This window comes from Gallus gallus, chromosome 17, assembly GCF_016699485.2.
Source record: "Gallus gallus isolate bGalGal1 chromosome 17, bGalGal1.mat.broiler.GRCg7b, whole genome shotgun sequence".
Lineage (NCBI taxonomy): Eukaryota > Metazoa > Chordata > Aves > Galliformes > Phasianidae > Gallus > Gallus gallus.
In genome coordinates, this window is record NC_052548.1 from 4,151,463 (window position 1) to 4,168,070 (window position 16,608).

Consider the following 16,608-nt stretch of genomic DNA (forward strand, 5'->3'; position numbering starts at 1 on the left):
TCCACCCACAGCCCAGATGCTTTCCTTTGGCTAATCCATTATGCAGATGCTTGCTAAACAGCTGTGAAAAATTTGTTTGCATTTGTCAGCTTTCAGACCAGCTTGAACCACAACGAGCACAGCTGCTCCCACCGCTCCCCAGCTCCAGGAGCACCACCAGCACCACCCGACCCATCACCTCCTCTCGGGCCACTGACAACAGTGAAAGCCCCCACGTGGGCTGTGCCCATCTCTGGGGATGGCCCCGACCCATCCTGGCCAGGGAAGGTTTTCTCAAGATCTGTCTTTCATACAAAGTTTTGTGGTTTTTTTTTTTCCTTCTTTAAACGTGTCAGTTTAAATTTGCTCTAATGCTTTCATCTTCAAAACAGTGTCACAATTCCCCCTCAGCATTTTCATAACAATGCTGCCCTTTCTGCTTCAAAATATCTTTTCTAACTTATTGTTCACACACACACACCCAACTTTAAAGCCCTGCGCTGAGGAGTTGTGATAAAACTGGAACACATCGCCCTTTGAATAACGACAACTTTTCCTTTCATCCTGCACTAATTAACACAAACACCCCTCCCTGCACACAGACCCTCGGTCAGCACTCAGAATGGCTGGGAGACATGGGGTGGGTGGGGAAATGGGTGGGTGGATGGGAACCAGAGGGGTGGATGGAAAAGTAGATGGATGGGTGGGTGGATGAGGAACTGGAGCAATGGATGGAGAACTGGAAGGATGGATGTGTGGGTGAAGAACTGGGTGTGTGGATGGAGAACTGGAGGGGCAGGTGGATGGATGAAGAACTGGAGCAATGGATGGATGGAGAACTGAAGGGATGGATGGATGGATAGGGAACGAAAGGAATAGATGGAAAAGTGGATGGATGAAGAACTGGAGCGATGGATGGATGGGGAACCAGAGGGATAGATGGAAAAGTGGATGGGTGGGTGGATGGATGAAGAACTGGAGTGACAGATGGATGGAGAACCAGAGGAACGAATGGAGAAGTCGATGGATGAGTGGATGGATGAAGAACTGGAGGGTTGAATGTGCGGATGAAGAACTGGGTGTGTGGATGGAGAAGTGGATGGATGAAGAACTGGAGGGATGGGTGGATGGATGACGAACTGGGTGGAGCTGCTGTGCAATCCTTGCAGCACCTACAAGAGGCACAGATCCCTACAACAGCCAAGTGCAAGCAAGCGCCATGTCCAAAGGCGGCAGCAAACTCTGAGAGCTGCACAGGATGGACCTGGTGGCCCCAGTGGACGGTGCTCCCGCTGCAGTCCTTCCCTAGGGCACAGATGGTGCTCCCTGGGCAGCTCCCCAACCCTGCAGGTATCAGGATGGATTTGCAAGAAGTAGAACAGGCTGAGCATCACGCTCCCAGCTGTCCTGGGGAAGCTGCAGCTCATTCCCCAGTACCCATGCCCTCCAGCTGCTATAGGTAAGGTGAGAAGCACCATTACAAACAGCAAAGCTTTTCTTCCATCCAAGCCTTCCCTCACCCAACAACAGCAAAAGAAGAATATCAACACCTCCTGCTTTGCCCTCAGGTGCCTTCAGAACCGTTTTACAGAGAGGCGATCAGAACAAGCAGTGATAACTGCAATCCCACGTTAACAGGCAACGCTTGCAACTTGTGCTGCAGCCAGGGCACCGACTTCTCACTTCCCAGCCACCCTGGGGTGAGGAGCTGCTGCCCCGCGCCAGCTCCGTGTAGGACACAGCAATGTGGGACACCACCCTGCAGGGAGGTGACCGCGGAGCTGCTGCAGATGTGCACCATTCCTGCTGCGGGGAGGGGAGGCTCTGCAGACCAAGGGCTGCTGAAAAACACACCAAGGCAGTGCAGCAATATGCCAAAGAGCTGCAAGAGCCAAATGCAGGTCCTCACCCATGGGGAACAAATACAGCTTTGGGGCGGGGGGGCAGTGGAGGAACACCAAAGGGTCGCTCTGCAGAGGGAGGGCTCTGACCAAGCATAGCTTTTCTGCAGCGTCCCCCAAAACACCCTGCATCCCCCCCTCGCCCCAGGCTGTCCAGCTGGGAGCAGCGCTGCAAACAGGATTTTTTTCCTGTTTTGCCTTTCAGTGCCTTATTGAAACATGCTGTAAAGCCCCTCAGGAGGGGCAGGTTTACAACAGCCTGCAAAGCAAGCCTGGGCAGCTGAGACCATCTCCCCAGGCACACACATTCTGGGTAGAGCATTCAATTTCGGGATGCCACGGGTGTCCCCACACCCTACCTCAGCAAAGCCCAAACCCTGCCCTGATGCTATCTCTGTGATTCTCAGCCCCATTCCCACACGGCACAGGACACAGTGTGCTCAAGGCACAGCCTGCTGTTCGGCAGCACGGCCAGCTGCTGCAAGAGCAGAGCAAAGCCCAGGACGGTGCAAGCTGCCGTGCAGCGATCCCCCGCGCTGGCTGTGAGCAGCCCCTACAGGCAGCGGCCCCGACCTCCCTCCATGCTGCACATCACACATCCTCCATCTCCCGTGCACCAGGATGCCCTTAATGGGTACGAGCTGAGGCGAGTTCAGATTTTACAGTTTTATAGCACACATTGGAGGAGAGACATGGGATGGGAAAATGCGTCCCATAAACTAACTGCTAAACAACACAGGCTAAGTGAGCACCACTCCAAACCAAAATAGATTCGAGCTAACTTCAGCTTTTCAAGCATATGCCTCTGATGACGGCTTCTTTTAGTGCCACTTCTCCCACTTGCAATGTGGATTTTTGGGCACTGCCACCAACGACAGCACTTCAAACTCCCACCACTGCAGCTCTGGGGATGCCAGGAGCAGGTGTCACCTGGGAAGGGGATGCAGGGTGACAAAACGTGGTCTCTGCCCCCAAAACAGCCCCACGTCCCACAGCTGAACTCTGCCCTTGTGGCCAGAAGCCATTTCTCAGCACTCCGGGTGGATCACCACCTTCCTGGGGCCGCACGGAGGGCACGTTCCCCTGTGAACGCTTCTGCTGCCGACATCCAAAGCTGTTGAAGCCGTGCAAAAAGTCATCCCCACCCACTCCTACTGCCCCCAGGAAGAATATTTCTTCACTGCTTTTGCATAACAAACAGCTGCACCGCTCTCCTTTGACTCCCAGGAAACTCACGCTTAGGGAAAAACAAGTGAGCTGAGACCCGACCCCATACAGCTCCCGGGGTGAGGCGGGGAGCAGCCGCAGCCATCACCGATGGCACTCCATCACCTGCAGCACAGCACGTCTGCAAAGCTCCTCTGGAACTCCTGGAGATGAAAGGTGCGCCGCAAGACGGGTGTGTTACATCCGTGGGCTTTGTTACAGCACACAGCTCCCAGCTCGGCTTTATTGCTGGAACACGAAGTTCAGCCTGAGCCCGGGGGCTGTGTGTGTGACAAAGCCATCCCAGCATCACCGGGGATGGGGATGTAGCACCCAGTGGGCTGCTTGTGCAGATGAGACCGATGCCACCCACCTCGCAGCCTGCAGGCTGCCTCCCTGCCAAATGCACCTGTCAGGCCCCCAAAATGCTGCGAGCAGCTCCTGTGCAGCATCCCTCCTCTTCAGCTTCAGAGCCTCATACCCCAAAGCCCACTGCTGGTCAGGATCAGGGGTGCCCTTTGGGAGATGAGAATGAATTGAGACCTACAAATGAGTCTGTGGGTGTAGCTGGAGCCTGCTCTGCCCAGTTTGGATGGGAGAAGGAGGGGAACGCACACCCACCCACCGCCTTCTGCATCGCCTTCCCAACCACCCATGGGTACCTCCTCCATCTCTCTCCCGTGCCTTGGGAAAACACAGAGCTCCACTGCAAAGCGACACCAGCAAGAGTGCTGCAGAGAATCCCAGGGAGAAACCCCTCAGGCCACATGCTGGGAAGGAGGGAGCTTAAACTCCAATTTACACAGCAGAGAGGTACAGGAGATGAGAAAGAACTACAATTGGAGCAGGTGCTGCAGTCTCAGCCCCTCCTGTCCCACCAAGAGATAAGGAAAGGGAAAAAGAATGTGACCCAAAGCCACAAAGACAGCAGTACAGCTGAGTTCTTGCATGGATGTCCTTGGGGACTGCCAGCGTCCTGCAGCTCCCCATCCCACACCACAGGGAACTGCAGCAGCCCCAGCCTCGAGCCCAAATGGGCACAACCAAGGAGAATGAGTGTGGAGAGGTGGTGGTTCTGCAGGTCAGCACCGGAACCACCACTGGAATCTTTGGACCCACTGCCTATTTATCTGCCATTTGCTTTGGGGAAGGCCATTTCCCACGCTAAGATTACCTTCAGGTCTTTGCAGCAATCACAGCACCTCCCCACAGCCACGTCCCATCAACAGCACAGAAAGAAAGGTCCCAGATCCCAAAACCAGTGGCCGCTGTTCCCCATCCCTACCAGGACAGCTCCCCTGATCGTGCCTAGGAGCAACCCCATCAGCCCCGTAATCTTCCTAAACACAGCAGTTACCAGGTGACTGGGAAATCTCTTTTACTGCTGATGCTGCTAATGGAAAATTTCTCCCCTTTCCCTGCCGCTTTCAAAGCCAGTCTGGTTTCATGCAGACTTTGTCTTGCACGGAGACAGCGGAGCTGGAGGCACGGAGGGAGGGATGCAAGACTGGCAAGGAGCTGGTAATGAGAAACAGGGGGACTCGTGCCTCCCCCCACTACTTGTGCCTCCCTCCCTGCCAGCCCCTGCCTGCTCCTATCTGCCCCATCTCCCTGCCAGAAAGCTCTGCCCAGCAGTGCAGACGCAGGAAGCCACGATCGCTGCTCACCCCCTCCGCATACCATTCTGCTTCTTCAATACCATTAAGTGTCTCCACACTGTCTGGACACTGGAAACCTTAACCAAATTAGCCGGGACCCGAGCAGCAGCGCAAGCATTCAATTCTTTTAAGTGGCACCACTTCTTCAGCCGGTTACGCACAGGCAGATCCCTGCCCGATGCCGGCACAGCGAGGAGGGCTGCCTGAGGTCTCCCATTGCGGGAGGGAAATCCCCAAAACGAGCTGCACCACGGGGACAGCATTGTCAAGGGAAGGCTTCAACCAAAGCATTTCCATTTCCTCCCCTTTCCCCTCCAGCCCCCACACTCCACCAGGCGTTCTGCTGCGCTGGGAGGTGCTTCTCCAGCCACCTGTGACTGCTAACATATGTGCCAGCAGCGTGAGATCAGCCCCTCACCGCTCCCACAGGTGACATCAATCTGTCCCCATCCTGGCTCACACATCCCTGTGCCTGCTCTCCTTACCCTGGCACCGGCACAGCCCCGCAGCTCAGGGGGTTCCAGCAGCGGCACCCCATCACTACGGCAGCCCCGAGGCTTGTTGGCCAGCCAGCCCAGCTTCACAGCCATACAGCAGGCTTAGAAAGGCACAGGCAGAGCACTTTGGAAGCAGTGCCCTCCCGCACCGAGCACAGGCTGCCCTGGGGGACGCTCACCCCCCACCCCTGCCCCAGTGCGCACAGAGAAACCTTGTTCTCATTCTGGAGAAAAGCACATTTCTCCCTGCAGTAACAAAGCCCACTCCTGGCACACTGACATCCCAAACCCCCCCCCCCCCACTGCCATGGGGAGCAGGGGATCCCAGCACAGCCTTCCAGCCGCCAGCCCCGCTGCGCAGCGCTGCCTGCCTTCGCTATAGTTAATCTTCTGTTGCCACTAGCTGGTCAACACGGGTACTCTTGGAAAGCAGCAATTCCCCGAGTACAGCTTCCAGTACAGCTACAGATTCCAGTTTGAGCTGGGAATTTCTCTCTTGGAGACAAAACCAATCCCATGCAAGCCCACCTGACTGTGCTGGATGTGCCGCGTCTGACTCCGCTTTGGGGTCAGCGCTCATCTCAGGGCTGACCCACCCCATGAACACCTCCATGCCCACAGCTCTCTGGGTGCTATAGGGCTCACCCCCCTGCATCCACTGTGGAGGGATCTCAAGCCCAGGACCCCCTCCCAGAGCTCACAGGAATAAATGCAACCGCAGCATTCGGTAGCACTGCAGTGCCACTGCCCTCCACAGGTTGTCCCCATCCACGCAGATCTGACCTAAACCTCAGCTACTGCGATATGAAAGAAATAAAAATAATCAATTAAAAAAAAAATCACACTTCATTGATCAAACCTCTGCCCAGCAGGGCGAGCACCTGGAGGACCCGCCCTCCTTCAAAGCAGCACCAAAAAGCTCCGTTCCCAGCAGGGCTCCAGGCAGCCCTCAGCCTCCCCACACGCTCCATGAAACCCACAGCTGTTGACAAAAGCAAAGAGTGGCAAAACCCTGCTCACAAGGAAAAAGAAAAAAAAAAAAAAACAGTAAATTCAAACAATCTATAGGGCTTTCCATTATTTTAATGCATTCTTATCCCAGAGAAAAAGAGAAGTTCCAAGATGGCTTTGAGGAAAGTTCAGAGAGAAAAGAGAAGTGCCGGAGGAGCTGCGTGGCTCCGGGAGTGGGGACACCTGCACTGGGATGGATGCAGGAGGATGGGCTGCAGGTGATGCACAGCAGCACTCCGACAGCCCCAGCAGCACAGGCAGGGCACGCTGCATCCACCAAAGCCGTGTAGTAAACCAGCCTTATGTAAGCCACTATCGGCTAAGAGCAGCGAATATCTGCCTGCCTGCCTCTTTCCTCCCTCTGTATCTGTGTGCACATAGAGCTCATCCAAACGAGCACGGAAGCCAACTGCTCCGCTCCCAAACTGCACTTCAGGCGGGGTGCTGCTGCTGCTGTGAGGTGCACGGCATGGACTGCAGCACAGCACGCACCTCACACAGCCTCGTCGTGCTGGAACAAAGTCAGGGCCACGCTGCACCATTCGCAGTGTAACACCAGAAGAATGAGGAGGGGGGGGGGGGGGAATAATACCGCAAAGCATCGGCTGTACCCAAGGTTAAGGAAAGGGCAGGAGGCTGTTTCAGGAAAGGGGATGCGCAGCAATTCATAATGCGCTGGTGGCGAAGTTACATTTGTCATTTCCTGCCATCACCGTGCTTGGCTGTGTGATTTTCAAGTAATACAAGCATGGAGAAAAGGGAGAACCATCCTATGTGCATCCAGAGGGAACACACGGCTCAGACCTGGGGAGGAGGGTCCAAGCGCTGCCCGCAGGCACTGCCGCCACAGCCAGCAGCACTGCGAGGAGGGAACAAAGTTTGGGGCCACACCGGGCCCCCAGCACCCCTTAACAGGCGGCCACTGGGACAGCCCCAGGACAGAGCCACCTCCCACCCAGGAGGGCTCCTGGCTGTGCTTTGCAGCACCCACCAGCTGTTCCCTCCACCCGTCTGCCTGCAAATCCAGCCGAAGTTTTGCACCGCTGCAGATGAGGCTCCGGCTGCAGACCCCCATCCTCCAGCAGCACGCAGGGGCTCAGGACCCAGAAGAGGACAGGCCACCTCCTGCAGCCGCAGCACTCAAACCAACCCATACCCGTGTCAGGGCAATGCTTTCATGCCTGGAAGGGCTTTGGCCCCGGGATGGAGCAGGGCAGCGCGTGGCAGCAGCATTTGGCACGTAGAGAGAGGGCAGCGCCTAGCAGCCAGCATGCTGCTCATGGACAGGATCACGTTATTATCCCAAATAATTTCACTTCTGATAGCACAACACCAGCACTGGGCACGGGTTTTAAGACAGCTCCCTACCACAGCCTCACACACCGAGCTGCCAGCAGCCCGTGCTCGTGCCTGGGCTCAGAGGCACTGAGGAGCCTCTGTCACGCTGGAAAGCAGTGGGACTTCATTCCTTACACATCTCCCTCTGTTCTGGCCTTGACGCCCAGCAAACACATCCAGCAACACACACACAAATGTCAGAAATTAACCATCAACGGGGACTACCAACGAATCCGGCACAGGGAAGTATATAAAGCAATCCCAGCTAAGCAACTGCGCTCATCTCCCACCAGGAGCACAATTTTCACCTCCAAGAGCCCACTTTGAGGCGGCAGCAGCTCTCCGGTCGGTCTCCAACCACCGCTCAGTTTAGGAGATGGAGCAGCAGGAAAAGAGCCAGCACAGAACTTCACCACCAGCAGCGGTCCTACAAAGCACCGACCCATAGCACAGCTAAGCGTGAGCCTCAGTTGCCACTCCAAGAGACGGGAAGAAACACACCAGATTTGAGATATCAGAGCGTGCACTGCAATCCACAGGACAAACTGTGGGGAAGGAGGAGGGCTTTCCCTTCTCAGGAAGGCAGCCCGCTCAGTGCTTTCAGGCCCACAGCAGCCACCCCACCGCCCCACTCAGCTGCACTACACCTGCACGGTGGGGGTCTCACATCTGCAAAGTGACAGCGACAGAAACACAGCTTTGCAAGAAACGTGCCCTGTTGTATTTCAGGCAACACACACAACCAACAGCCCGAGCAAGGAGAAGGGATTTCTCAGACCAAGCCGTGCTCTCTCTACCAGCAGTCACTCACAGCGATAGGATTTGCGAGACAAGATCACGTCTCAGATCCATCAAGGCACATTTCTCTCCTCTAACTTGAGCTGTAACCTACACTGCACGCAGAGGGGTTTCTCTGCCTCCTGATATATTTAGATCAGTGCCCAATTCACACCCAGCCCCTGAGGAAACCACGCTCTAATCGGGAAATTCAAGGCAGTGAACCACAAAACTTGCTGCTAGCTTTAATCACTGTAAGGCAAATGTCATTCCTGCTGCACCCAGCCTTGGATTCCCACTTTGATTACTTGAAATAGAGCAGCTGGGCTGTGGGGGATTTCGGCTGTTGCGCTGAATGGAGGCACATGGCAAAGGCAGGATGGGAGAGGCTCAGTTTGAGAAGTGCCACCAACTTATTTATTGCGGGGATTTGCTATGAGAGCTTCGCGGGAGGGGGGGATGGAGGGATCGGGAGGCACAGCCGGGTGTTCTCCCATCGCACCTGGAGGACGGCGGTCACCGCACGAGGGGACGCAGCGCGCGGCGCCCACACAGAGCAGCTCTGCGCACCCACTGCACGCAGCCCAGTCGTGCCGAGCAGCGGCTCAGACACAAAGTTCAGCAGGGATTACCTTATGTGCAGGCACCAAAAACGCAAGAAAGCCGGTGGCTAAAGAGATCAGCAGAAGCCGTCGGCGCTCTGGCACAGCGCACAGCCAGCACTCCACGCAGAATTCTGAGCAGCTCGCTCGGGCTGAGCGGCGCCGCTTACGGCACACAAAGGGCTGAAAGGGACCGGACGAAGCCGGGGCACCCCATCCCCGGGCACCGACACCCAAGCACGGCCACGCGACTATTTGTAGCCCGATCCCCCTCCCCACAAAGGCTGAAACAGGGACAAAGTCGGCAGGCGTTCCGCAACGGAGCCTATCACGGGAGTTGGGCACGAAGCGAGAAGGAGCCGAAGAGCACCGAGACGAAGGATGCAGAAATGCGGGCTGCCGAGATAAGAGATCCCGGCGCCGCGGTGCATCCCCCGGGGCTGAGCCCGAGTAGGGGCGGTAGCAGCCGGCACTTGGCAGGGAGCGCCGACTCGCAGGGTTAGCACGGGCAGCGCTCAGGCCCCGCCGAAATCCCTCCCCGATACAAAATAACAGCGATATTTCCGTTAAGAAGAGAGAGAGAGAGGAAAGCCGCGAAGCGGCGCCGGGTGCCGTTGCGGGCTGCGGGCGCTGCGGGCAGAGCCGGGCCGGGAGCGGCCGCCGCTTACCGAGGGTGAAGAAGGGCAGCTCGGTGTTATCCAGATCGTCCTGCACGGCGACGCGGCCGGGCAGCTCGCTGCGGACGAAGAGCAGCAGACGGGAATCGGCGGCGGCGGGCGGCGGGGCTCCGCTCCAGCTGATGTCGTTCTCGCGGAGCACCGGCAGCGTGGACACGGTGACCGTCTTCACGCGGCACGGACCGGGGGGTTCCCGCGACGCCGCCGCCGCCGCCACCGCCGCCGCGCCGGGCCCGCCGCCCAGCAGCACCGCCAGCACCAGCAGAGCCGGCGGAACCGGCGGCAGCGGGGCCGGAGACGCGGAGCGGCGGCGCGGCGGAGCGGCCATGCCGGGCCGGGCGCGGGAGAACCGCGGCGAAGCGACGCGAGGCGAAGCGGAGAGACGCGAGCGGCGCCGGGCGCACTGAGCCGCCCCAGCCCGCCGCCGCCGCCGCCGCCCGGCTCCGCCCCCGGCCCCGCCCCCACCCCGCCCCGGCCCCGTTCGGAGCCAGGCCCGTGGCCCCCCGGCCCCCGTAGGGTCGCCGTCCCCGCGCCGGGCCGCCCCGTTTGGCGGAGGGCTCCGTTCTGACCGTCGGCTTTTCCGCGCCGTAAGGTTAACTCGGGCCCCGGTTCCCTCGCTACCTGTAGCAGCCCGCAGGTGGGATCCCGGGCAGCCCGATCGAGTGCTCGGCGACCGTGCCCACGGCAGGGCGATCTTTAAGGGCCCCCGAGCCCTTCAGTGATCCTGCGGTTCTCCCTCGCGCTGTGCCACCCCATCACGTCCCTCCTGCCACCCCGCTCCACCTCTTCATCCTCTCCCTCTCCCCATGCCATCACATCTCTCTCCCATCATCACCGCCCTTTGCAGACCATCCTTTTCTTTTCCTGCTTATCCAGCTTTTCCCTTCCACGTCTGCTCCCTTTCTGGCAATGGGATGTGGCTCATTGCTGCGTGTACCCACAGGCTTATCCTTCCCTTTAGGCTCAGCCTGGCTGCAAAGCACAGAAGCACCCCGCGAGCTTTTACTCGTTATTAGCTCGTTACAGGTGAGCAGACATCTGCAGGTCCCAGGGCACACGGAGATGGCTCTCAGTGCTGAGCCTGGAGCAGACACACCGCTGACTTATAGCACATTTCTGACCCGGTCTTTAACAGCCAGCACTTAAGTGGGAGCCAGAGGCCAAAATGCTGCTGAGGTCCGATCACAGGTGCCCACATCCATCCATCACACAGGTGCCCTGATACCATCCAAGGGCTGGTTGTGTGCATACACCGACCAGACGAGCTCCACTGCTGCGTGGTTTTGACTCACTCTCCGCCTTGAGCCACGGCAGAGCCAAGAGGGATGGGAGGTTGGAATTGCAGGGGGGGATGCTGGAACCACAGGGGTCAGCTGGGAGGCAAACCTCAGGCAATTCAATGGGGCTGAGCCCGGCCCCAGCAGCACGAGCTGCCCACGGGTGGGCAGTGACTAACGGCAATGGGGAGAGGCAGCCCACAGCGGTTGTGAGCCGATGACTCACAACAACAATTTCCGAGTGACTGCTAATCTACCTGATTTTATTTGTGGATGTACGGATAAAAGAAGATGTCAAAACCCTAACAAAGCGCGCTTAATGCTCGGGCTTATATTATTTCCACAAGCTAATTAAGATCAATTCATCATACGCCTATTGAGGCAAAACAGCCTTCCGAGATACCTAGGTCACTGAATGTTAAAACCACAACAAGGGCAGAATGGCAGAGATGAAATGCAGCAAACAAACAGCGGGGGCCATGCCCTGCTCCAGCTCACAGCCCAGCAACCACAGCCCCCATGGAGAGCATCCACATGTGCACAGGGAGCGTTGGGTTGGGAGAACTGCAGCCACGGGAGGAAAGTTTCCCCCACCCCTCCTCTTTGTCTTATTTTTAAGGGGAAATGGGCAGGTTTGGGGCTGGCTGAGGCTGCTGTCACTACACGCACTGATTTCTTCTTCCTAGTTTTGAAGATTCTAGGAAAGAGCGAGCAAAGGAACAGCATTGCATAGGCATACAAAATGACACATGGTAAGACAGTCTGTCTAAAAGGAGATGAAGCGCATTCGTATTTTTTAGAACTGGAAATCCTGCACAAAAGAGAAACTATTTCTGTGTAGGGCCATATCCCTGTTGCTTAGATCTCCTTGTAGCCACTCAAGGTAGACCTGCATGCGTCCCACACAGAGCAGAGACCTTTCTGCACTGCTAGGCAAGGGGAAACCTAGGGAAAGGGAAGAGGAAACTTAGGAAAAGGCAAGGGGAAGCCAGGGGAAGGGAAGATGCAACCCAGGGGAAGGAAAGAAGTCAAGAGGAGACCTCAAGAAAGGCCTTGGGATACCATGTGAAGGCAAGGGGAAGGAAAGGGTCAAACCAGGGGAAGGCAAGGCAAAAGCAAGGGGCAACCTAATGGAAGACCAGGGGAAACCTAGGGAATGAATGGTGCAACCTAGGAGAAGGCAAAGAGAAACCTATGGGAAGGCAGTGGGAAACTGAGGGGAAAGCAATCTAACCCATGGGGTCAGGATGGGTTAGAGACATAGAGCCCAGTGGGCAGTATGCACTGGTGTGCAGGTTTCTTCTTTCAGATTTATGCTTGGTGTGGCTGAATTGAAGAGGGGAATGCATCTTTTAGCTTAATCCGGCTGTTCTGTGATGTAGCACATGGCACTGAGCAACGAATGGAATGGGTTTTAGGGTGTCGAGTTGGAAAGAGAAGGTTGGGAGACATGAGCTCAAACGCTTGCTTTGCTGCTGACCGTCCATCCTTGGGCAAGTCATGAGATAATAGAAAAACAGAGCTGGGAGGGACCTCAGAGGGGTGTTCAGTCCATGCCTCTACCCAGAAACCAGATCAGCACTGTCTTTATGCTGTGTTACATCCTCTGTGCACCCATTTTATTTTGCCTTCATGTCCACATCAGTAAAGCACAGTTAGCGGCTAGCTGAGATTTCTGCAGGCTCTCCTGTACAAACATGGGCACGATGATAAAGGGGAGCTTTCCTCAAGCCACTGCCTTTAAATAGGCACATTCAGCCTAAATGCAGCCTGGATCCTTCCCAGTGTAAGCGCACATCTCGGTTTCTCTTTTGCAAGAAAAGGATTCCACCTGCTTTTTAGTTCTGAAGAATTGAGATAAACACAGAACTGTTTGAAAGCCACCGGTAATATTTGCAAAGTGAAATATTTCTGTCCTGGTTTATAACGGAGGTAATGGATTTCTATTATCCACCCTGAGCAGCATTCAATAGGAAAGCAAATGCTATGAGGAAAGGAAAACACACCGCGGCGAGGAAGTTCCTCCTGCTAGGAAGATACTGAGGAACACTTACTCAACTTTGCTTGTCTTGCAGGAGTTGCTGACAGGCCCCATCTGCTGCGGGTGCAGGGGGGAGTGATGGGCTGTCAGGAGGCCGTGGCCCCATTCACACCCAGTGTGCAGCTCGGGGCACACCGGTGCTATTCCCACCACTCCATCAGCACATGGGGGCTGGTGTCAGCGCCTGCATGTAGCAAAATGCAAGAAAAGAATTCGATGTTGCTGTAACAGATATAAAAGGTTGCCGAAATGGTATGTGTGGCAGCCCCAAATGTGGGTTTTCCAGCACAGAAGCACAGTCTGAGTGAGCTGGGCGATCCTCAGCTATTAGCTGCACCGGTGGGATGCTCCCAGCACAGCAGGCACAGCGTCCGTGCCGTGCCACCTCCTGCCTGCACCTGCCCACCTTCCTCCCAGCTTCTCACCCAAGTGGATTTCTTGCAGCAGAAGCTTTAGGCACTGCCTTCTTTCTTATTGCCAAGCTCAGCTCCGGGGTTGGTTTCATCTGCATGACGATATCCCAGGTGGGATTCAGAAACCCGTGGTTCTGTTCCTCTGGGAGGAACTTTATGCAGACATTTTACTGGAAAATGCTTAAAATACTCAAACTTTCCAGGCATAAAAAGGACGGGGAGGGAGAAGCTGTTCGAGTTAAAGGGTCACACATGAAGCACTCTTCGACTTCCAATCCCAGGAGCTGGGTTTCTGGGCACGCAGAGCTAATGCATCTTTTATTGGCTGGCACCGGGGAGGTTATCGCAAAGCTATCAATAGCAGCTTTCTGAAGTGGCTTTCAATTGGCTCTATTACCAAAGAGATGTGCGTACAGCAACAGCAATTAAAATGCACCGTGTCTTTAGAATATACGGAGCATCTTCACTGCTAACGCATCGCCAATCCAACCGCCAGCAAGCGGAGGAGAAAGTCCGAGCTGTGGTGCAATCACAGGGCTGTGTTTCACTCTGTAAGAGTCCCATCAGCATCAATAACTCAGCTTACCCCGGTGGGAAGGTGGGCTGGCGCTCGTAAGCACTGCACTGATGCACTCACTGGTCTTCCAGCCGCGTGCTGACATCGTGCAGCCACCACCTCTCTGCAGCTCACCCTGCCGCCCCTCTCCAAGCAGCCCCGTGGGCAGAGGGAGGCAGGGACAGCCTGAGAGAGTGCCTCATGGAGACAACCGGAAGGCAACCAACTACTGGAGCCAGGGGAGGTGAGGCTTTTGCTGGAACAGATGACAGCAGGAATGCTGCACACCGTTTTTCCCCTCCCTACCACACCGCCAGTCCATCACTGCCTGCCCTCAGACACCCGTGAGCAATAGCAGCCTCGGGCATCACTCCCCTCCTTCCCAAGATGAAAGGAACTTTAAATGCACGTAACTCTTGCACTCTACTTAATTAATCAGGGGTTTTTGTTGTTTGTGGGGTTTCTCTTTTTTATTTATTTTTTATTTTTTTGCATTACAAGTGAAACTTCTTCGAGGCATGAAATATTAAGGAGCAGCCGAGGGAGGGGAAGGAGAAGGCTGTGGGGGGGGAGGGGCCAGGAGTGGCTGCTGCTGCCTGGAGATGGATGGGCAGAGGGACAGAGAGTGCACTGCCAGCAATGAGTCTTCTCAGGATGCTCTGTCCAGGCAGACAGGCAGTGAGAAAAGGGCTCTCCCTGCTCTTCTTGCCTCTCAGACAACAGTTTTTAATTCCACGTTCAGGCCCCGTGTGCTCATCCAGGTTGGCTCACACAGGCGCTGGAAGGGGACGGCGCCTCATTAAACTTTCATGAAAAATAATCTCTGGTTGATTCATTGTTTTTTTTTATCTCGTGATGGCTGCGAGAGAGCAAAGTGAAATGTTTCTTTGGGAAAATATAAAAATAAAAGGGTAGCTCCGTTCTGGAAGAGCCAACGTGGCTTTTAGTCAGATGAGGCTCTCCCCAAGGATGTGTGAGTAGTTATCTGTGTTACTGGTTGGCAAGTGCCATTCCCACGCTGAGCTATGGAGGAGAGAAAGCAGAAATCTGCACACGTCAGTGTGGATATTGCAGCAGCCCTTGACAGGGCACAGTGAGAACTCACTGCCACAGCGCTGGTGTATGGCAGAGATGCTCTGCTCTTAAAGAACGCCAACAAAAGCCCTTTGGTCCCAAAGTGCCACACTGTCAGCCACCTGGCAGGTCTGCCTAGAAGCAGAGTAAAATCCCAATGAGCATTTGATAGGACAAGAAGAAATGGTTTCAAATTAAAAGAGGGGAGATTTAGACTGGATATTAGAAAGAAGTTATTTACAGTGAGGACAGCGAGGCACTGCACAGGTTGCCCAGGGAGGTGTTGGATGCCCCATCTCTGCAAACAGATCAGGGGATGGGGCTCTGAGCACTGATGGAGCTGGGGGTGTCCCTGTTCAGTGCAGGGAGTGGGACCAGATGGCCTTTAAGGGTCCCTTTCAACTCAAACAGTTATGTGATTCTGAGATGCCAATGGGCAACCCAATGGGCAACTCAATGGGCAACTCAATGAACAACCCAATGGGCAACCCAATGGGCAACCCAACAGAGTCAGCTGCTAGGCAGCCCCAGCCCAACGCTACATAGCAGCTTCTCCACAAACAAATGGTGATGGTGCAGCCTGCATTAGCTGTATGAAGGGTAATAAATGAATAAATGGGTTAATTATATCCACCACGGAATTTAATTAGACCATCTCTGTTCACTCCGCTTCAGCCAGAATCTCAATTATAAATCTTTATTTTCAAGGTTTTACAGCTTGGACATAAAAACTCGCTCTGGGCTCAGACATGACACACAAGGTCTGCTGTTCAGGGACTGCTCTAGTTTTTTTCTGAACCAATCTTTTTAAAAAAGGTCAGGCGGGGGGACCAGATGGCTGGAGGGGAAGGTAATGAAGACACGGGGCTTTTCTGAAAGAGATGGCTGGCTGAAAGCGGGCAGCTTCACAGCGCTGGGCCATTAGAACCATCTGGGGGTGCAACCACGCTCAGCTCACCTGTCCCTGCCAGCTGCAAACCCACACTGCACGGCGGACCCAGCGCTGCGCTAATTGGCATCCCAGCACCCACAGCAAAGAGCGGGGGCTGCAGGGTGAGGGCAAGGCATCCCCCAGGCGCCGTGGGGGAGTGCAGGGGAAGCTCACACAGCTGCTCCAGGAATGCGCCCTGGGGCTGCCAGGTGTGCTCTCACTGCTTCCCCAGCACCGCACCTGCCCCTGCCTCCTCCTGCTGCACGCTGCTCCCAGGAGAGGCTGCAGAGAGGGCTGGAGAAGTAGAAGGCGAAGAAAGAGGCACGGCACTTTTCAGTTGTTGTGATTGTGAAGGTAATTTAGGGCCTGCCTCCTGCTTTCTGGAGCTGACGGTATTGAAATCCGGTACTTCAGTCTCGTTAAACGCACGCTGAAATATTCTGATCATTCCAAAATGTCAATAGTGTTAGAGCAGAAACAGAAAACATGTTTACCAGCAGCAGAGCCACGCCATCTCAGGTCACATCCTCGTTCAATCTGAGGCACGTTCTTTGTTTCCTCACTGAGTTAAGCGGTTGATTTGCTTTCCCTGCCCTATGCCAAAGCCCCCACCTCCCGCTGCATGGAAGCAGTGCTGCGGACCTCACTGCTAATACTCATCCTGGCAAAG

At 55.5% G+C, this 16,608-nt stretch overlaps 1 protein-coding gene across 1 annotated transcript in view; it reads right to left on the reverse strand.

Annotated features, from left to right (window-relative positions):
* The window catches only part of ASTN2 (astrotactin 2), a 261,684-nt gene extending 251,645 nt beyond the window's left edge, over nucleotides 1-10,039 (reverse strand). Inside the window, exon 1 of the mRNA XM_003642274.6 lies at nucleotides 9,638-10,039. Within this exon, the coding sequence (XP_003642322.5) occupies nucleotides 9,638-9,974 (337 nt within the window). The 5' untranslated portion in view covers nucleotides 9,975-10,039. The remainder of the gene's footprint in view (nucleotides 1-9,637) is intronic.
* Nucleotides 10,040-16,608: the final 6,569 nt, after the last annotated feature.